Raw genomic sequence first — 21,233 nt, forward strand, 5'->3', positions numbered from 1 at the left:
GGGGGTGGGGCCACAACCTCCCTATCGGCCCTGCTCTGTTCGTGACAGGGGAAGGCGCCCCAACCCCCTGATCATCCCTGCTCTGTGCCTGATAGGGGGGAGCTCCCCAATCCCCTGATCACCCTGCAGCTTTGTGTGTGACAGGGTGGGGCGCCCCAACCCCCTGATCGGCCCTCCTCTGTGTGTGACAGGGTGCGGTGCCCCAACCCGGCCCCCCCCACGGGCCCTGCTCTGTGTGTGATGGGATAGAGCCATAACCTCCCCATTGGCCCTGCCCTGAGTGTGACAGTGGTGGCGCCCCAACCCCATGATTGGCCCTGCTCTGTGGGTGATAGAGGGCGACGCCTCAACCGCCCCCCACGGGCCCTGCTCTGTGACGGGGTAGAGCCATAACCTCCCCATCGGCCCTGCCCTGAGTGTGACAGGATGCAGCACCCCAACCCCCTGATCCGCCCTGCTCTGTGTGTGACAGGGGGCGGTGCCCCAACTCCCCTATCAGCCCTGCTCTGTGCGTGACAGGGGGGAGCTCCCCAACCCCCTGATCGACCCTGCTCTGTGCGTGACAGGGGGTGGCGCCCCAAGCCCCGGATTGGCCCTGCTCTGTGCGTGACAGGGGGTGGCGCTGCAACCTCCCCATCGACCCTGCCTTGAGTGTGACAGGGGGCGGTGCCCCAACTCCCCAATCAGCCCTGCTCTGAGCCCGACCAGGGGTTGCACCTAGGGATTGGGCCTGCCCTCTGCCACCAGGGAGCAGGCCTAAGCCAGCAGGTCGTTATCTCCCGAGAGGTCCCAGACTGCGAGAGGGCACAGGCCGGGCTGAGGGACCCCCCCTTTCCCCCGAGTGCACAAATTTTTGTGCACCGGGCTAGTACAATTATAAAAAGGTCAGCACTCCATCTGATGTAACAGGCAAGCTCCCCAACAACCTAGGCCTTTTGGTGGGGACCCACAATCTTGGCATTAGAACATCAAGAACAAGTGAATCTTTCTGGTGAGACCAACTCAACCTCTAAGGTTCTCCCTTCACCTTAGAACTACAAGCAAAGGGACTTCTTCCCAAACAAATTGGATTCCTTTGTCGTGCTTGGCAGGCAGCAGAGGCTCACATACTAGAGCAGTAGTCCTAGGTTCCCCTAGATTTCATTCCTACAGTGTCCTCTACAGAAAGATGAAGCATTCTTACTTATTCCCAAACATAAAAGGGTTTTTAAATAAGTAATCCAATTCTCCTCAATTTCCTAGAAGTCGTCAGTAAACTCTTTCTGCAAAATGTTAGGGAAGTAAATATTCTAAGCTTTGCCCAGCCACTTGCAACCAATGAACTCTGCCTCTATAGCAGTCCTAGACAACATGTAAATGAATGGGTCGGGCTGCATTCCAATAAAACTGTTTTTATAAAAACAGGTGGAAGACCAGATTCAACAAGTATACTGTAGTTCGCTGACCTTGTCCTAGAATAATAGCTGTTTAAAGCTAAAAAGAAAATTACAGATCAATATAAGCCGGCTTCCAATCCCTGCTCCTTCCCATGCCTTGTTCCCAATAAGAAAATAAATTCAAGTCATTTGCTCCAGGTCATATAGTACTCTTTTGCTGCTTTTTTCTTATGTAGGAAGACGATTTTCTGAAATAAAAAAAGACTGAGAGACTGCCTCATTCTTTCAACCTACCCTCCTATTTCCTGAATATCAACAAAACATACTCACTCAACATGGGGGTGTTACTGTTTTGTTTTTTTAAAATATACTTTATTTTGCAGGGTGGTTTTAGGTTCACAGAACAATTGAGAGGAATGTATAGAAATTTCTTGTATACTCCTTCCCCCACACATGCATGGCCTCCCCCACTGTCAGCATCTCCCACCAGAGTGATATATTTGTTACAACTGATGATCATACATCAAAATGTCATTATCATCCAGAGTCTATATTTACATCAATGTTCACTGTTGGTGCTGTACATTCTATGGGCTTGGACAAATGTATAATGACATATATCCCCCATAATAGCATCATACAGAGTAGTTTCACTGCTCTAAAAATCCTCCGTGGGGAGGCTGTTTTTCAATTTGAAAGTATAAGACAGTTCCTGGTCTCTGACATATCTTCTGTAAATACTCAACTTAATATAAAAGAATTCAACTTGGTAATTTCATAAATGTCACAAATAAAACTTACACATATCAAACATACGGTTTCCTTTCCTCTTCCTTCAAGTTCCAAGGTCATTGAGAAATCCGCTCTAATCAAGCAAACTAGACCAACAGCCACTTCTCTGTGATTTCCCTCCATTCTTTCTTCTGCCAAAGTCTCAAAACAACTTATTTTCTCTGCCAATCTATCCTTTCTTTCTTTAAAAACCCATCTCAGAACTCTGCCTTATGCAGGTGTTCACTGAGAAAACATTAATACCTGCAAGTATTTTCATGAATGCTTTTATCCCACCCAGTTTTTTTTATTTTTTTGCTTCATTATTCCTTTGAGGATCCCATACTGCATTATCATATTAATATGAAATTATACATTTGTTGCTTCATATTGCCCTTATATTTTTCATGTGTTTAGAGACATATTAAAAACTCTTAGGAGGCACGTATGAGGTTTTATTTTTAAGCATAGTATATTAGCATGTTCATTGTTTGCACAATTAAAATGGAAGACTAATAAAATCTAACCCTGATCCCTTAAAAGTAGTTCTTCACTTGCCCTTTGTCTACATCTGAAATCTGGAAGAGTCCACATATACTGAAATAGTACACTTTTTCTATATTCTGTACTTACTGTATGAGGAAAATTGTAAGATATTTTCTTCTATAATTTTATTTAGAATTTTTAACGTGTTCATATTAGTTTTCCCAGAAATAGTTTCTAAGTCTTTGTGTCCCAAGTTTAAACTATTACGCTGAGGCTCACATTTAATACTGCCATTCTCCACTTCAAACAAGACATCTCTACTTTCAACTACACATTACAGAACAAACATGTAAGCAAACATGATGGAACAACTATTTTCTCTCTCTTGAAGAGCTTGGAAATTCCCTTGATTGTCTGCAACTTAGAGTAATATATACATACACAACTCTGAAATGGATTTCCAACAATTAAAGGCATAGCGGGGGTGGGAGCGGGTGGGAGAGTCCTTCAAATTCGGACTCCCTTAGTAATCTCGGCACATAGGTGCTATGTTTGACAAGCTTTAATTCATAACTGGGATGGAGAGCATTTCCAGGCTCTTATGAATCAAGAAAGCTCTTTCTACTGGCAACATTAACAAGTATACTCTTGATAGTTCAAAGCAAAGGCACCAGAGATGCCTAGCTGTGGGAACCTGGACAAGTAGCAACCTCCCCCTGCCTCATCCCCATGTCTATAAAATTGAGTCAATAATAGTCTCTATCTCACATGGTTTTTGGGATTAAATGAGCAAATGTGAAAAAAGCACTTTGAATATTGCCTAGTACACACACCTGTGAACAGCTTTGCTCTTCCCATCACCATAAAAATAATATAACACAACTTTCCTCTTGCCACCAGCCTACAATAAACCATTACTATGGAAAGCAAAATGATTTTTTTTTTAATTCTAAAGACCACTCCACAATACCATCTCAAACAAGATACAAATAAGCTGCTCAAAATCAATTCACCTAAACATCTCTAGCCAACTTTCTCATCTGTAAAGTGAGGAAGATGAACTAACTGGCCTCCAAGGTTGTCCTTCCCGGATGTAAAACCTGAGTCATTCTCTTGGAGAGGCATGTAAGACACTAGCGACATAAGAGAAAACTCCCTGGTACACTGGCATCATTTAACTACCCATCAGTTCAGTTCATTTTTATTTAAACTATCAAACACTGCCCCAATTTTATGTTTTATCTATTTCTAGTTGGATACTATAACTATTAAGCAGTTATATGATGATCTCATCTTTTTCCTCACTGGCCAATCTGAAAGAGTTGGAAGCTAAGCACATATAAACATATTTCAAAATGCAAAACAAGTATATTAAAGTAAATTCACACTCTAATCATATAGGCATCCAGAAATATTATGTGTATATAAGCGCCTAAGTACCACAAAAATCAAGCTTTGCATCAATAAAGCAGTTTCACACTTAGCGACTGCTATTCTAATTACATTGGAACCAACTATTTTATCACCATATATTTTTTAATATATTTGTATGGCAGCATAGCCATAGAATATTTTCTAGAACAAAATTCATCACAAAAAATTTCTAAGAACTTTCTGAAAACTTTTCACTTTAAAGTTAAAAAGAAGTCAGAATGAATGCAGTGCTGTACCAAAAGCTAACCGTCAAGGCCTTCCTTCTGAAGGACTGACTGGAGTATTGAAAAGAAAGTTTCTGTGCCACAGTGAATATGAATAATGGCTCATGGTATTATAAGGCACTTAATATATTCATAAATGTTTTTCACATAACACAATCAACTTTAACCCAGACTTGTTCAAATTACATTACATTCTAAATATAATGCTTAAAAATGTATGTGTATGATAGAAGATTTTATGCGCATCATGTTTTTTTCTACTCTATGGTGAGGTACAATTATACCTCCTATAATTTAGAACATATTTTGTACAAAGATGTTCTAAAATAAAATCATTGCTCTAATTATATTTCATATTTGTTTTTAAAAAGGAAAAAAAACACTTGGTTAATAAGCATTCCAAGAGCATCAAATAAGCTCCCAACATGAGCCGAAAAATAATTATCTGGAAAAAAAAAATGGGAGGCTTGCTATATTACATTTTTCTCTTATCTTTATCCTAGTCAAACTGAGTAATATCAGCTACTTACATGATAGCTCCTAATAACTTCAAATCGCTTTTTCACCTACATCATCAAAGCCATTTTTAAAGTTATTGCTTATTTCCGTTCTAGCTATAGTCGTATACAACTTTTTTATAAATAAGCCCTGGGGTTCTTTTCTCTACAAGAGTTCTGACTCCTAATGTTTATTGCATGTAACATTATTATACTTAAAATCGTTTTTTCTTGGAAAAAAATATGTGCTTCAGAAAATAAAGGATGCATCAAAAAAAGAAAAGAGAGTTCTGACCTAACATTCAAATGTGAAAAGTAATGCACAAACAGCTGAAACTCTACCTGAAAATCACCGAAATTAATCCTCTTCTACTCATAAACTGAAGAAGAAAGTCCTACATAACAAGAAAACGGAAGATTTCATTCAGTGTAGATGGTTTTACAAAACAATCACTGGACCCACACATTGAGAGCAAATGAAAATATTCACAGTAACCTGACTAGTGAGTGCTACACTCTGTTGGGTTTCTCTGGTCTTCACACAGGAGGTGAGCAGAGGATGAAGAGAAGGTACCATCTCAGAACCTAAATACCACTGATGTCTAGAGCACCAGTCGCCAACCTTTCCGACCTCACGGACCATCAGTGGTCCGCGGATTACTGGTTGGCGACCCCTGTACTAGAGCACTTCATTTCAACCCCATATGACTGTGACATGGACATTTTTTATAACAGTTCAATAATAATCACAATCACTTTTCTGAGAACTAGATGCAGACAGAATACTATGTTTAACCTCATTCAATGTTGTCAAAAAATGAGGCAAGATCTGAATGAACTCAGGTGGACAAATTGAGAAGGCAGCACAATGAGTATGAATTTTGCTTTCCAAATTATTTTCTGCACTCACATCTCTTTTCCAAATCCCAATCCTCAAGTAGTCAGGGTAAGAAAGAGACATATCAGTGATCAATGCTGAGTACTTTAGGCAGCATCAAAATGCAGACACAAGTTTTATACAGGTATTCCTCTCGTCCTCTGTTTGCAAAGCATATGCAACCCAAGAGTTTGACTTTGACATAAACCAGTTTTTATAGAAAGTGACAACTCTCTATATTGAGTGTTTACCTGTGTTTGCCTTTGTACCAAGTGCTTATACTTGCCATGTCATCTAATCTTCACCCATTATCTTTAGTTTACAGACAAGGAAACCAACAATCCAGCTTGCCTAAAGCCACACAGCTAGTCCCTGATAACCTGAAGCCAAACACTTTACCATTATATTAATTAAAGTACTGAAGAGATAAGCTCTAGGAATCCAATAGCAAAAGTTCATGGAAAACAAAATTAATAATAACTACAGCATATCCTTAAATAACCTCGTTTTGTTCAAAGTTGTTTCATTACAACTTTTTTTTTTTTTACCCTCCCTGGAGGATATGTTTTTTGTTGGTTTAGAGAGAGGGGGAGGGAGAGCTCGAGAAACATGAATCTGTTGCCTCCCATAAACTTGCAACCTGGGCATGTGCCCTGCCTGGGAATCAAACTCATGACCATTTGGTGCATGGGATGACACTCCAACCAACTGAGCCACACCGGCCAGGGCTTATTACAACTTTGATGAGATGCTACAGGAACTTAACTCTTGTTTATATCATTTAGCCTATGGTAAAGTCAGTTTCATTATAGGCAGTTTTGCTTAAAATTGCAGAACCTACTGAGGATGTTGAGTGAGGATTTACTATATACATAGTTTATCTGTTCAGGCAACTAAACTTTTGCATTGTAACAGGATTCTCAATCACCGGCTACCAACTACTGGAAGAAGCATTTGCCACTCAAGGTCCCAGATGTAAACAAATTTCATGAAGAGAGATCATCTTTAACCCTATAGTTTGCTAAAGAGCTAACATAAATATTGTTTTGTTGTGCACAGGTAGATGATGAAAACAGTCTCTTTAGACATGTAACTTATATCCAGATAAAATGATAGACCTGTAGGAGAATAATTATGATGCAATATCAAAAGGAGAGTAAGACACCTATAGAGGCAACAGAGGCCCACTGCATGTTGGTGGAGGGACGAAACGGGGAGAAGAAAATAGGAAAGGGAGAAAAGCTCAAAGAAGTGAAATCTTCTTTGGCAGAGAAAACTCCCACACAGAGTAAGAAAACAGAGTGGAAATGGAAAGGGGAAGAGAGACTTTCCAGAACGAAGAGCAAGCACAGCAATGCTGGATTTGCATGCAGAGCTCCTGAAGTGGCAACAACTTTTCATCAGAAAGACTGGAGAACATGAAGGTCAAACTGTGGAAAGTCTGCCTCAGCCAAACTAAGGACTTTGGACTTCATCTTATAAGGCACTGGGTATCCAGAGACCCCACAAGTGGATCTTGGCTATGTTCTGATCACTAAGTGCTACTGTAATAAAGCTGACTCTCAGTGAGAAAAAATAAGCTTTTTTTTTCAGTTTAGTTTAGTTTTTGCAGTGTTCAGAGCTAAATGCACTCAACCAATAAAAATGAAAAACAACACCAAATTCTCAAAATATGTTTTTCAAAAGGTTAATATTTAGTGTTTTCCACACTGATTTCCAATCTTAAAGCAGATGAGTCTTTAAAACCCTAGGCCCAAATTCAACTAAAATAGGTAACACCTATTTTTTTTTTCCAAAAGCTCTGAAACATATTCACAATGATGACTGACACAAGCACAAAAAAAGCCCTTTATCTAAAGGGGACTGACATGGAGCCCCTACAAGTCCCTGGCTCCTCCGTCCTATGTTTCCCAAGAGTGCAAGCAAAGACTTAAAGGCAGTGGGGGACTAGTGATCAGCAAGGAATGATTGCTGGGGAGGATGGCGCTGCTCGCTGCCACAGCTACACATGGGCAGCTCTGCAGTTTGCCACAGTGTCCTGGAGACCTCCTAGTCTTTATTCTGAACACCACGTGCTTGTCTCATGCTCTTCTGAAATTCTTATTCAGCCTCACAAAGGACATGTCAGTGTTAAACTCTACCCACCTCCATCATGTTGAGCAGACACTAAAGACAAAGGTTCCATCTAGTTTATATGGCTAAGGGTGACAAGACTAGAATTCAGCAAACCACACTCCTATGGAAAAAACTAAACAGATCACCCATCAAGTCTAACTCTGTTCTCACTTCTGCTTCAAATTCATATCCTCCCCTTAACAATCCAGTTCCTCTCATGCTTTTCCAATAAAAAGCTCTATCAGGGAAGTATAAACTCCATCTCCTTATGGGAGCAGAGCATGGGCACGCCAAATTTTAAATCCATGCAACTTCTTTATACTCCTGCAGGACAAACCCCTACATTGTACTTTTTACTCGCATATTACCTGAACACATGAATACACTCATGTATATATTCTCCCTAAAAATCATATTCCAGAAAGTTACATTATGCTTACCCATGGTTTTGCATATCTAAAGGTTATACCAAGCCCAGCTGAAGAACCAAGAATCAAACAAAAATTACATTTTAAGAATTAAGAAGCATAATAAATTATAATCTGAGAAATTTTTAAAAGTATAAATCTTCTATTACTGACCTAATTACCAAACACAAGACAAATACTTCACAGACTATTTTCCAAGGAAGCCAAAAAAGAGGCTATGTGTTTATTGAAAGCCCCTAGGGTCAGCGTAAGCAGTACGAGCAATGCACTCATCACAGCAAAGTGGCTGGCAGGGACTCCCTCTATCTTCTGGTTTCCTTTCTCCCCATTTCATAGCTCACTTGATGAGCTGGGTCTTCTGTAAGCCAAAGCAGTGGGTCACCAGTAAAACAAAACAAACAGGATATTCCAACTGTCAGTGAGATACAAAATAAATGCTAAAAAATTCATTTTAGTAGCTAATGTTTCCCTTGCTTTAACCACCAAACTGTGCCTAGGGAGAGTCCTCAACCACATTTTAAGAAGAAAAGCGGAAAATTATTTTTTTTAAGTGTTACACATTAGCACTTTGTGCCTTTGTTTACCAGATTTTTCCAACCAAAACAGCTTTCCGTCATTCTTCTCTGTCCAGTGAGCTAACCACCTGGCTCAGTTACCTCCCCTTCCAAGAAGTCCTCCCCACCCCCAGTCAAGGTGACCCTCCCTGGGTCTGGTGAGGCTGCAGGTCTCACCAACATGGCTTTGGTAGGATGTCCTGTGCTAATCTACTCTGATCTCTTTCCAGGTCTTCATTCTGGAAAGTCTCTCTTCCCCTTTCCATTTCCACTCTGTTTTCTTACTCTGTGTGGGAGTTTTCTCTGCCAAAGAAGATTTCACTTATCTGAGTTTTTCCCCCCTTCCTCTTCTCCTCCCCTCCCCCCGCTCTCCCCCCAGACACACACACATTGGACTGAGAGTTCATAACTGCCTTAGTCAAGCAACTTTCTAAACTCTTGCTAATGGGCCGGAATCCAATTTATTTCAAGTTCTCTTAGAAAACTTTGAAAACACTACAAGTTTACTATTAAAATGTTTAACTACACATACTAAATTTTGACTCAGTTTTGAAGCATAAAACTACCACTGAAGCATAATAAATTATAATGCTTCCACCCCAGCATGAAATGCACTCACCCTACCTTGTCAGTGTCTTGGATAATTTCTCAGCCTTAAGAACCCAGTTCAGATGATACCTTTCCTTCCCTAACTCACCATCCTGCCCCATTCCAAACTGGCCCCCCACAACCAGGGCAAAATATGATCCCGTATCTCTGTGCCACAGCCCTCTGTTCTTCACTCACTGTGGTAGCACAGTTCTATGGTTACCTGTCTCCCCACTACCCCTCAATTCCATACTCCTTTTGGGACCCAAGTCTGAGTTACCATTTTATCCCTATCACCTAAAACAGTGGCACATGAAAGTGTTCCACAAATATCTGTTGAGTTGTACACTTATTTGATACAGAACAGAAAGGAGTCCGTGGCCTAAAAATACGCACTTCTCAGGATAGTCATGTGACCTAAATTATAAAGTACAGCTGGCCCTTGGACAAAGCAGGAGTTAGGGGCACAGACCCACCTCCTCCCGCCCAGTCAAAAATCCAAGTAACTTTTGACTCCCCCAAAACTTAACCATTGTTGACTAAAGCAGAACTGATAACATAAACAGCCAATTACCACATTTTGTATGCATATGTACTACGTACTATATTCTTACAATAAAGTAAGCTCAGGAAAGAAAATGTTAAAATTTTAAGAAGAGAAAATAATTTACTGTATTTATTGAAAAAAATCCTCTGTAAATAAGTGGAGCCATACTGTTCAAATACAGGTTGTTCAAAGGTCAACTGTATTTATTTTAAATATAAAAGACATTTAATACTCACGACCTAATGAATAATACTTCCAGATCAATCATGTATTCATTCCTTCAACAAATATCTGGGTTCCTATTAGCTGCCAGGAACTGTGCTGGCCAGAGCACCCGCTGACCCCGGGGTGCCTTCGCACATACTGGAACAGGGAGCCCTCTCTGGGCAGACGAATTACAAAAGCTGGCCCCAAGCCTCCACATGACCACTTCAGATGGCACCTGTGAGTGTGGAGGCCCCGCCTACAGTCATAAATGAGAGAAAGTCCCTACTTTCTGTAGCTCAGATTCTAGTGAGAGAAAAAGGCAAATATATGGTCCAATTTCAACATTTCCTATATGACTCTGAAAAATCAGACTTTGACACACAACACTTTATGTTCTCAGTATAACTCCTCACCTCATTAAACACTGGTACTATAATCATCAATTTGAACTTGGGCGGAGGCAGCCACTTATGCCAGCAGAGTTCTAGTACTCTTAGGCAGCACACAGCACTGTTTCCAGATTCAAGCAGGCCACAAAACTGACCACATTTTCAATTATCACCTTCTGGGTGACTGGCCAAATTTATTCACCAAGGATCATTTTAAATTCATCTGTTTGATTTCAAATCATTTTTTACCTTGTATGTGCTTGAGAATTTATTTTCTATAATAGTAAATATTTTATAAGATACTTAACTCAGTCTGAAATTATTTGCATTAACAGTTCATTGCTTGACACTGCTACACTCTTATTTACTAAAGTTAAATATAAAAGATAAGTGCTATTCCCACTTGATAAAACACATTTGAATAACACAAAACTTTTTAAAAAATAAGCTGTTTTCTAATATTAAAATTTCTCTTCACAGGTAAGGGGAAACACTCACTTTTGCATGTGTGTATAAAATGTATATTACACACATATTTTTGACTCAAGAAAAATAGGTCAGTTTTACTCCAAGCTCTGCAAATAATGGTCTGAGTGTCAACTACAGCTGTCTTCACTTCTTGTTACTCTACCGTATAGAGTAGTACAAAAATAAATCTCAAAAGAAGTTTGGGGTAGTGGTAAAAAAAAAATCCATCGTGATCCAGCTGGCAAAGAATACCCAACCATTCATTTCAAATTCCTCAATCCAAATATGGTTCCTGTTAAGAGATAGTAAATCTCAGACTTTAATACCAACATCTAATAGTTGGGAAGGCATTGTAATTTTGTTAAATTCAATTAATTCATTTAACAAATATTTATTAAGCAGCTCCTAAGAGACCAGAATTGTGCAGGGCAAGTGGAAGTGAGCAAGAAAATGGAACCAGCACTCCTGTAGCTCACTATGAAGCAAGGTCAACATCTAATGAGCTGCCATTCCTGTCGCCAAACAAATACTTTATTACAAGATTTACTAGCCACCTGACTTCTCTTTAAAGCAAAAGCTTACCTCTTAGGTTTCTGGGATGAATCTGCTTAGTTCGAGGCATTTTCTTTGATTCAGGGGCCCTTTTTTCTTCTTAGAAATTGTAGGAAGAGCAGGTCACAAAAAGGTAGCTCCATAAACTTAATGTCCATCAATTAATCCATGTGCTGAAAAAGAAAAAAAGGCCGTGATCATATAGTGGTTAGTACTCCGCGTTGTGAAAAAGAAAAAAAAATCATATTTTACTACCATCAAAGGAAAAAGACACTTCAAAGGTAAGGGCTTAATACAAGACTATCCTAACTAAACTCAACAAAAGATAATCAAGCTGGAGACTGCTGCAAAAGGTTATTTACTAACTTTCAATTAAACATAGGACACATCATTTTGCCAATCTGGGCTTTCTTATCAAGAAAACAGGAAAAAAACCCCACAATGTACCATTATCAAAGAGTGAAAAATTCATTGAATTGTGTTTTAAAGTAACATTACCAGGTACAATTAAAGGATAGCATCAGCTATAAAAGAGGTATGCTGTATACAGTACCTGTCTACCCAATCATACCCTCTCGTTTCACTGAGTTAATTTTCAGTTAATGTATGTGGATGATTCCCATTTTTCCAGTTCTCCCTTCTAGGCTCATGGTAGGGCTGTCCTTCCTGCCTCCCTGTGTTTAGCTAAAATGTGTGACCAGCTCTGGCTAATGACCTGTGAGTGGAAGAGACATGCATTGCTTCCAGGCTGGAGCTTTTAGTTACAGAAGCAAGAACCTCCAGAGCTCCTCTCCCTTTGCCATGGGACAGCCACGATTCCAGCCCGTACATCCGACACCACAGAGCTGAACTCCCACTAACCCAACATGGTCCTATAGCGTAAGAGAGAGACCTTTGTTGTTTTAAGTCACTGAGGTTTGGGAATTTGTTTGCTATTGCAGCATAACCTACTCTGTCCTGACTGAGACATTTTAAAAACAATGATCTGAAATATAATGTCAAGAGAGTAATAATCTAAAACCTAATCATCTTCTCCCTAAATCAGATTCCTGGCTTCCTCTTCCACGAGGTCCTCAAGAATCACTGAGCTAAAATTTCAGTTTTAACTTCCTACAATATGGCTGATAAATGAAGCATATTTATCATAAACACATTATGATGTTAAACACAAAATTTTTCATCATTAAGCAAAGACCAAAAATAGAATAGTAATGTTTTGTTTGAAACTTTTTTTATATCCTGTACGGTAGAAGAAACAAGAGGATACTTATTGAGCACCTACTGTGTGCCTATATATTTTCTACACATTACCTAATTTAATTCTAATAACTGGTAAGGTGGCTATCGCTTAGCCATTTTACAGATAAAGAAAATTAAGCTGTGGAGAGGTTAACCCATGTGTACATGGTCAGCCACCAGGGAAAGTGGCACCACGTGACTCGGTTACTCCCGGTTCCTATTTCCTCAGTGGAGATAATACTGACTGTCGGGTTTTATTAAAGAGTCTGGGTAAAACAATTCATGACTATATATTTTGGTGTCAAACCAGTCTAGCTTCAAAGCTAGGCTTTACCCTTTACTGTGTAGCCTTGTTCAAGGTACTTAACCTCTCCAAAGATCAGATTTCCCAGCTGTAAAACTAGGAAACAGTATCCACCTCAAAGGTTACAAGAACTAAACAATCCCCCAAAATACTCAAATATTAATCCTCCTTAAGAAAGCCTATGTGGAAAAGACTATCTAATATATATACCCAGGATATGGTTAAAGAAATTTATGGTTTCGTTGTAACAGGGAGCAAATAGAAGGAAGGCTACAATTAACTTTTATCGCTGATATGGCTAAATGTGGGCACTGCCAAAAATATGTGCAGTATTTTTAAATGCATGGGGGAGAATATAAAATATGATGGTCCAATATTATGTATGTACCTCATCTAACACTCTGCTAAATTATCTACAAATATATGGTTCCTCGACTCCCTGCATTAATGACATCCACCATTCAATGCGTGAGGCTTCTGATTCAATAGAAAATTTAGAGACATTGGGGCCAAATAAATTCCATGCTTAAATACGTTCCTTGTTAAACTTAAAGCTCTTCTTAAAAATAACAATAAACTTGAAGCTTTTAAATGGTCATATTTGGAAGTTTTTAAAGCATGAACTCGGACTGTAACAGTCACGTGACTCCCATAAGATCTGGAGCTTAAAATGTAAAATATGCAAATTCCCAATCAGTAACAGCTTTCTGCTACCCCATTCCCTGCCTACCCACTGTCCCTAGCTGTCCATCCCTTGTTTAAATCCTTGTGGGAAGGGAACAGTGGCTATTTTCAAATACTACAGCAGCACTGTAGCGACCAGGGCCAGTGACAAATCATTCCTTTTCAGGAAAGAAATAAATACCACATGGAGCAAAAAACATGACATGATCAAAAAGCGTAAAGACAGTTGCAAGGAGAAAAAACATGAATGAATGTGGAGGGCGGAGCCTGGGAAAACCCCTCTGCAACGCTGCACTGAACAAAGCACTTCGCACGCCAGGAGGAGGGGGGAGAATGGAAGTGCCAGCTCAGGAAGGAGCCCGGAGTGGAGGAGAGGAGCAGGAGGACAGCGAGAAGAGGCGAGCGCAGCAGCCCTGAGCCTCCTCCTCGCCGCCAGCGCCCCCTCCCCTCCGGCAGCAACTCCTTCCCCAGCCCGACCCCAAAGGGAGCCTGATCCGACCCGCGCCTAAACCCACTGCCCTCTTCCCAAACTGCTGCAGGCGCGTACTCCCAACCCGGAAAGAAACTACCCAGGTGGCTGGGAGTAAACAGACACTTAGAGCAAAGAACGAAAGGAAAAGACAGCCACAAAGCCGGGAGGTTGGGAAGCCGAGGCCTGGTCTCCCTCACCCCCCACCCGCTTGCAAAATGCGTCTGCGGCTGGAACGCGCGCGGGTGGGGAGGCTGGGTCCCTCCGTACCTGCTCAGCTCGCAGGACCGCAGCTCGGGCCGCTCGCGCGCGGCGAGGGCGCCCAGAAGTGCCAGCGTCTCCTGCACGCAGCCATCCCCTCTGCAAGGTCGGCGGTTGCACACACACACGCAGACACACACCCGCGCCCGCACGCCCCCCGCCCGCGGAGGGGGATGTGGTCCTGCCCACCCCACCGCACCCGCCGCCCTTCCCGCTGCAGCGCCCCTGCCGCGGACCCGCGCCGAACCTGCTGCCAGGACGCCGGGCGGAGCGGCGGCCGCTGCAGCCGGCCCTGGAGCTGCGCTGCTGATGGCGGCGGCCGGAGCCCGGAATCTCCGCGACCCCCGCGCGGCGGCGGCGGCGGCGGCGGCGCCAGGGATCCCTGCTTCACTTGACAACCCCAAACACAAACATAACCTCCTCCGGCGGCGGCTCCCGGCCCCCGGCTCCGTCCCCCCCTCCTCGCCGCCGCCGCCGCCGCCGCCGCCCCAGCAGCAGCCGCGCTAAAGGCCGGCGACTGGCACTCACACCACCCAGCGCTGAAATATTAAACAGGGGAGCCGGCCGGGGGGCGGGGGGAGCGCGGAACGCGCGGGCGGGGGCCGCCGGCGCGGAGAGGGGAGCCGGCCGCGCTCGCCGACGCCCCCGGCCGCAGCAGGACCGCCGCCGGGGAGAAGCGTCCCGGAGGCTGGACGGCGAGGCCGGGGGCGCGCACCGCGGCGAGGCGAGACGGGGCGGGCGACCCCGGGGACCGTGGGACCCGGCGCGGAGGGCGGGGGCGGGCTTTACCTCTCCCCTGGACACAGGAGGGCACGTTTAGCGTCTATAGGGGCGGCGGGAGGAGTGCGGGCCGGGCGCCGCAGGGGAGGGAGGGCGAAGGTCCGAGGCTTTCCCGCGGGTGGGCGGGGCGGCAGGGGATCCCCGGGGGCGGGAGCGGGGAGGCGGCGGGCGGCGACGCGGGCGGGGGAGGGGGCGTCCCTGGTGGGGACTGAGGGGCGACCCTGCGAGGGGGAGGGCGGGGTCGCCGGGGCGCGGAGGCCCCGCTGGACAGCGTGGCCGCCAGCCCAGCCTGGGACGCGGGTAGGTGGGTGTCCCGCTCCGGCCGCGTGGAGCCCGGAACCTCGGGTCTCCCCGGCGGGGCGGGCCCGAGAGCGCGTCTCACCCAGTTGCCCGCCCGCGGCTCCGCCCCGCCGGGCCGCCCGGGGACGCGGAGGGGGGTGGAGAGCCGGGGCGGCGCGGCCCGAGGGGAGGGGCGGGGCTGGGCCGGGGACCCGAGAGGCGGGCGCCCGGGTCGCGCAGGCTCCGGGGCGGGCGCTCGGCGGGGGCGGAGGGGCGGGCGCGGCCGGTCACGCGGCCCCGGGAAGGCCCGGCCGGTCGCGCAGTTGGGGCCGGTTGGTTCCCGAGGAGGGGCGGGGACGGCGGGCGGTAGTTCCCTTTACCTTCCCTTTACTTTCTCAAGCAGGATGTGGGCCGGCCGGTGACGTCATGGGGTCTCCCAGCCCCGCCCCCCGCCAGGGCCGCGTGGGGGTGGGGAAGGGAGAGGGGGGCACCCCAAGGGGGTTTCCTCAGCAACGCGTGGAGGGAAGGGGCAAGTCATTGTGAAACTTGAAACGCATTAACTTTGAAAAACAACTTTTTAAAAACAACGGGACGGGGGCCAGGGTGGTGGGTTCGGAGAGTGGAAGGGGACCGACTCTGAACCCTGCCCTGAAACCGCTTCTTGGTGGCGGATGTTCTATTAAAAGATCGAGGAAAGCCCAGGTTATTCCAGAGGCCGCTCCCCAGCCCGCGGGTGGTTCCCAGGGCCCGGCGGCGAGCGCATTAACCCTTGTCTGCCCGCCTGACAGCCGGGGCAGGAAGAGGGGTGTTCAGGGTCAAGAAAGCGGGTTGCAGACCTGGGCGGTGAGCCTGCTCCCGGGATGCCGGGCAGAAGAGATGGGGTGGGGGCGGGGGGGGGGGTGGAGAGGAAGGAAGTCATTGCCATAAACCAGAGTTTGACCCCGGCTGCTAGAAAGCGATAGAGGAAGCAGGGAGTGGAAAGTTATGGAGGAGAAATCAGGAGGGGCTGGGCCATGCTAACGAACGAAGGTTTTCTGGAGATAGACCTCAAGAAGGTGAGACGTTGGGGGATCAGAAAGTCTACATGTGCACCTGAAGAAGCAGGCAAAGGAGATTGGTTTAGGGGCCATGCTGAACTTGGGAGGAATAAAGTAAAACAAAAAAAAAAATGTTGATGCAGAAAGATTTCTCAGATTAAACCCAACTGCTTTCCCCTTTTAAGGAATAAACATGCTACACGGCCGTGCACCCACTACGCTGGCCATGTGTGCAAACCTGAATTACGTTCCCCGAGGCTTCCATAAAGACATCTGGGTTTTTCCTGCGAGGGTTCACCCCTAAAATTCCCCTGAGGAAATCCTACCTCCGGCTCATTTGTGCTAAGAAAAGCTTAATGCACAAGAATGGGAATAATTAAAATGGAACACTCAGTAATGGCGAGCTTGCACCCCCAAATGTCATGTACAATGGGGAATGTGCCTATTAAAAACGAACTTTGGTCTTAAAAGCAAAGATCATCCAACAATTGCCTAATTTTGAAATGATGTTCAGCATAATATGCTTCCAATCTTGCAATGAAAGAATGCAGTTTTTCATTTTGGATGTGATATAATCATCTCATAAAATGAAATCTAATGGAATGCAATCACAAACAGCGTGTAACATAGCTTCCCAACTGGGTACTTAAATAAAAACATTTACTTACACGTGAAAGTATACCTAACCTGTCAGAAGATAAAGATTAAGGTGGCTCCATTATTATTAATTCTACTTTGTGTAACTTGTTAAGTCAAAAATGGTAATTGAGTGAATATAATTTTTTTTTTCCAGTGCTGAACATCATAGGGAATAACCAAATAGTTGTTGAACATAACAGAAATACATATTTTAGACAGTGTTTATAAGGGACTTGGCATTGCTGTGAACTTTCTAACAAATTAAACACGCAATTTTGTCATTTCAATTGTTAAGCAACTTTATTAGCTTACTCACAATTTAATTCTTCTGAGCAGTAAATCAATATTGAACTTTTAAATGTATACAATATTGAACAGCTCCCTATTTTCTATTTGTGAATTAACTTTCTAAATGCCATTTCTTTTCCTAATTTTCTTCCAATTCTAACTTCCTAGTTATCAGAAAGCAAGGAAAGCCAGCTAAACTATAGTTTCGGCTTGTTCTGTGGCAAATTTAAATAGTTTCTCAAATTGTATCTTATAAATGGAATGTGGAGAGAGAGAAAAATTTGAAGACAAATGTGAGTGGTAAAGAGCAGTTTGAACTGTCAAAAATTCTGGAACTAATGGGGGTGGTCATCATACTCTACTTAAAAAAGGGGGTGCGCCTTAGGGCCCATTTCTCTCTGCACCCCTACTGGCCACGTGAGCTGGTGGGGAGCCCCTGTAGGGACTGGGGCTCGGAGAGGGCAGCGTCACTGAGAAGTTCTGCACACGTTTTCCTGGCTGAGCGATGCTGGGAGGACTGAAGGGCACCCCGAGGCCGGCCGCCGGGCTCCGCGTCCCACCGCGCCCACCGGGCACCGCGCCACCAGCGCCGCCCGCGCGTCCCCAGCCCGGGTTCCCACGCGGCCGCCGGCCCGGCCCCGCTCGGGCTCCCCCCTGGCGCGGCCCCGCGGCCCCGGCCCTCCGCCCTGCGCGCGGCCGGCAGCGCCTCCGCCACGCGGAGATCCCGGAGGTTCCTCCCCGGCGGCCTCCGGGTCACGCCGCCGCCCGTCCCGCCCTCCGCCCTCCGCCCTCCGCGCGCGCTGGGCTTTCCTGTCCACCGGCCGCATCCCCTCCTCCTCCTCCTCCTCCGGGCGACCCGGCGACCAACCCTTCCCGCCCCCCCCTGCCAACTCTCCCCGAGCCAGCTGCCAGACAAAAGAACCCGGAGGAAAACTTACCCGAACTGCCACGCAAAAGTCTCCTCCGGGGCTTCCAGGGTTTTAATTTTAAAAACAACAAAAGCAGAAACCAAAAGCCTCCTAGGTTGGAAGGGGCGTGAGAGGAAATGCGAGGGGGAGGCGCCTGGCTGCCGAGGCCGCCGGGGGCCCCCCTCCCCCTCCCCCTCTCCCTCCCCCCAGCTCGGGCCCCTGCCTCGGGCTTTGATGTTATCGCGCGCGCCGCCTACGTGGGTTAGACCGGGGCCCGGCGCCGAGCACGCCGCGCCGATACCTGGCGCTTCCCGCGGGGTCTGGAGGGAAGGGAGCAGGTGGTCACGGTGACGGAGCGCGAGCTCGGAGCCCGGCGGGGAGAAGGGGGCTTTGCCCTGCCTTCCCTTTGTTACCTGGACTGAGATGAACCCTCCACCTCGCTAGTCTTCATCCTGGAGATTCCACTTCCCGCCACTGGCAGCACAAACTCAGAGCAAGGTAGTGCTGTCTGTGTTCTGAGTATTGTATGTTTGGTCGCCAGAGCTCACTTTTGAGAGTGGATGTTATTCCCCTCCTTAGACAGACCTGCGGCCTGGAAGAGCCGAGAATATATACATGCCCCTGAAGGAAATGAATGCCGCCGCAGCCTGCCTTTCAAATGCCATTCCTATAGGGCCCCCTCCCCCTCCACGATGGAAAGCTTGTAACTGTTGATTTTATCTCAGCTATCTGGACACGAGCAGAAACTGGATATATTTCTACATTAGATTAGCAGTCTCAAAACCATCACACACAAAGCACTAACAAAGGGTGCTTTTTTCTTTTTCTTAACAGATTAGTAATCAAGAAGGATTGCACTGTCTACCCATTCAGCCCTAACTATTCATCCACTTTATGCCAACACCAGCCTGCGTTCAGACCTTGCCCTCTGGGAGTTTACAAGTTAATGGAGACAGGATAAACACATGGAAAAGTACCGAGAGGGGAAAAAAAAAAAAAAGATACAAGAAGCAGCATATAAACGGAGCCAATTAAAGTTATACAGCGTTATTTACATGATTGCTGAGAGCTCTCTGGATTGGGTGGAGGGCAGGATTATGAAGAGTTCCATCCTGAGACTGAGTTCTGAGTAGGATTTTGAAGGAAAGTTCATGATTTGGCAATAGTATGAGAACAGCATTCCAGGCAAGGGAAATAGTTTGATGGTGAAAGCAAGTAAACTATGTGTGATGATTTTTCTGGCTAGAGTGGAGAGTCAAAACAAATGTGGGAAAAAAAAAAAAAATAGGTGACCACATAAATGTAGCATCCAAACTGGACTTTTGAGAGGGAAAGAGAAACTATTAATAACTCTACCCAAATGAGAGACACACACCTGGACTGTCCTAGGCAAACAGGAAGGGTGGATTCTCTAGCAAGGAGCTATGAAAACAGAATGGGCAGGCAACAGGCAAAAGGCAAAAGGGAGGACTTAAAATGGAATTAAGGAAGGAATTAAGATGTGATACTGCAAATAGAGGCATATTTATTACACCTTGCAAATATTGTCTTTTCATCAGCATCGAGGCAAGACCCTCCACCAGCAAAAAAGTTATGAGCCAGTGAAAGCTCAGATTATAGTTAGCATTTTTAGCAATTAAGAATTTTTTAGTTAAGGTATGTACATCTTTTTAGCCATGTCATTACACGCTTAGTAGATTACAGTATCATGTAAACATAACTTTATATGCACGGGAAACCAAAAAGTTCATGTGATCACTTTATTGTGACATTCACTTTACTGAGGTGGCCTGGAATGGAACCTGCCGTGTAGCTGAGGTATGCCTGTAGCTGGTAGTCATTTTGGAGATGTGTAGACAGAATCTTTTTAAGGAAAATTATTGTCACTGATGGATTTAGGATCCATCATCATAGCATTTTTATTAGAAGTAGGAGTAATAGTAGCATTGGTATCACTAGCAATAGTAATAGTAGTAGCAGTAGTAGTGGTAGTAATTGACAGTTCAGAGTTTATGACTTGCCTTTGCTATATAAACTTATCTTTGCTATATAAACTCATTTAATCCCCACTATGAACCCATACTACAGATGAAAAAGAGATTTGGAAATGCTAACTAATTTGCCTGCAGCTAGAGAACCCAAAGAATGTGGAGCTGCTCAAAGTTTAAAGATTATATTTTGTGAAAAATATTACAATAAGTCTAATGTTCTACATCTGTGACATAAAGAAGAAAAATGAATGAAAAGATAAAAGTCTGTAGTTTCAAGTTTTGAAACTTGGTAGATTGTGTGATAAAAATAGGAAAGTTGGGATGGTGTGATGCATTCACATTTATGCCAATGTTGATATTATCAACATTACAGGATACACAATCTAAGGAATCTGGTTTCTAACTTTATTTAAAAGTTCAGCCCAGCTGCCATGGCTCAGTGGTTGAGTGTTGACCTATAAACCAGGAAGTCACAGTTCAATTCCCAGTCAGGGCACATGCCCAGGTTGTGGGCTTGATCCCTAGTTAAACATGTGCAGGAGGGAGCCCATCAGTGATTCTCTTTCATCATTGATGTTTCTATCCCTCTCTCCCTCTCCCTTCCTCTCTGAAATCAATAAAAATATATTTTAAAAAAGAAGTTCAATGCCAACTAATAATCTAGTTTAAAGAGTATTATTTGGTGTACTACCTGTTAAAGAGGTGAAAGATTGATAGAAGCAATACTTGCAATTCCTAAGAGGCAACAGCATTCAATTAAAACAATTCAACGTTGCCGTAACTGGTTTGGCTCAGCGGACAGAGCATCAGCCTGTGGACTGAAAGGTCCCAGGTTTGATTC

At 44.7% G+C, this 21,233-nt stretch overlaps 1 protein-coding gene across 8 annotated transcripts in view; it reads right to left on the reverse strand.

The window, feature by feature from the left end:
- HIVEP1 (HIVEP zinc finger 1) overlaps positions 1–19,009 on the reverse strand; it is a 181,008-nt gene extending 161,999 nt beyond the window's left edge. For 2 of the 8 annotated variants that reach the window (XM_036347569.1, XM_036347568.1), the window contains exons 1-2: positions 14,480–14,669; positions 11,544–11,686 (exon numbers count right to left, since the gene is read on the reverse strand). In XM_036347569.1, coding sequence (XP_036203462.1) covers positions 11,544–11,583 — 40 coding nt within the window. In that variant the 5' untranslated portion in view covers positions 11,584–11,686; positions 14,480–14,669. Of the gene's footprint in view, positions 1–11,543; positions 11,687–14,479; positions 14,670–14,717; positions 14,969–15,259; positions 15,370–18,431; positions 18,580–18,814 lie in introns of those variants that run through there. The other 6 variants (XM_036347565.1, XM_036347562.1, XM_036347564.1 and 3 more) reach the window with 6 other exon arrangements.
- Positions 19,010–21,233: the final 2,224 nt, after the last annotated feature.

The sequence above is a fragment of the Myotis myotis genome, unplaced genomic scaffold (genome assembly GCF_014108235.1).
Source record: "Myotis myotis isolate mMyoMyo1 unplaced genomic scaffold, mMyoMyo1.p scaffold_m19_p_2, whole genome shotgun sequence".
Lineage (NCBI taxonomy): Eukaryota > Metazoa > Chordata > Mammalia > Chiroptera > Vespertilionidae > Myotis > Myotis myotis.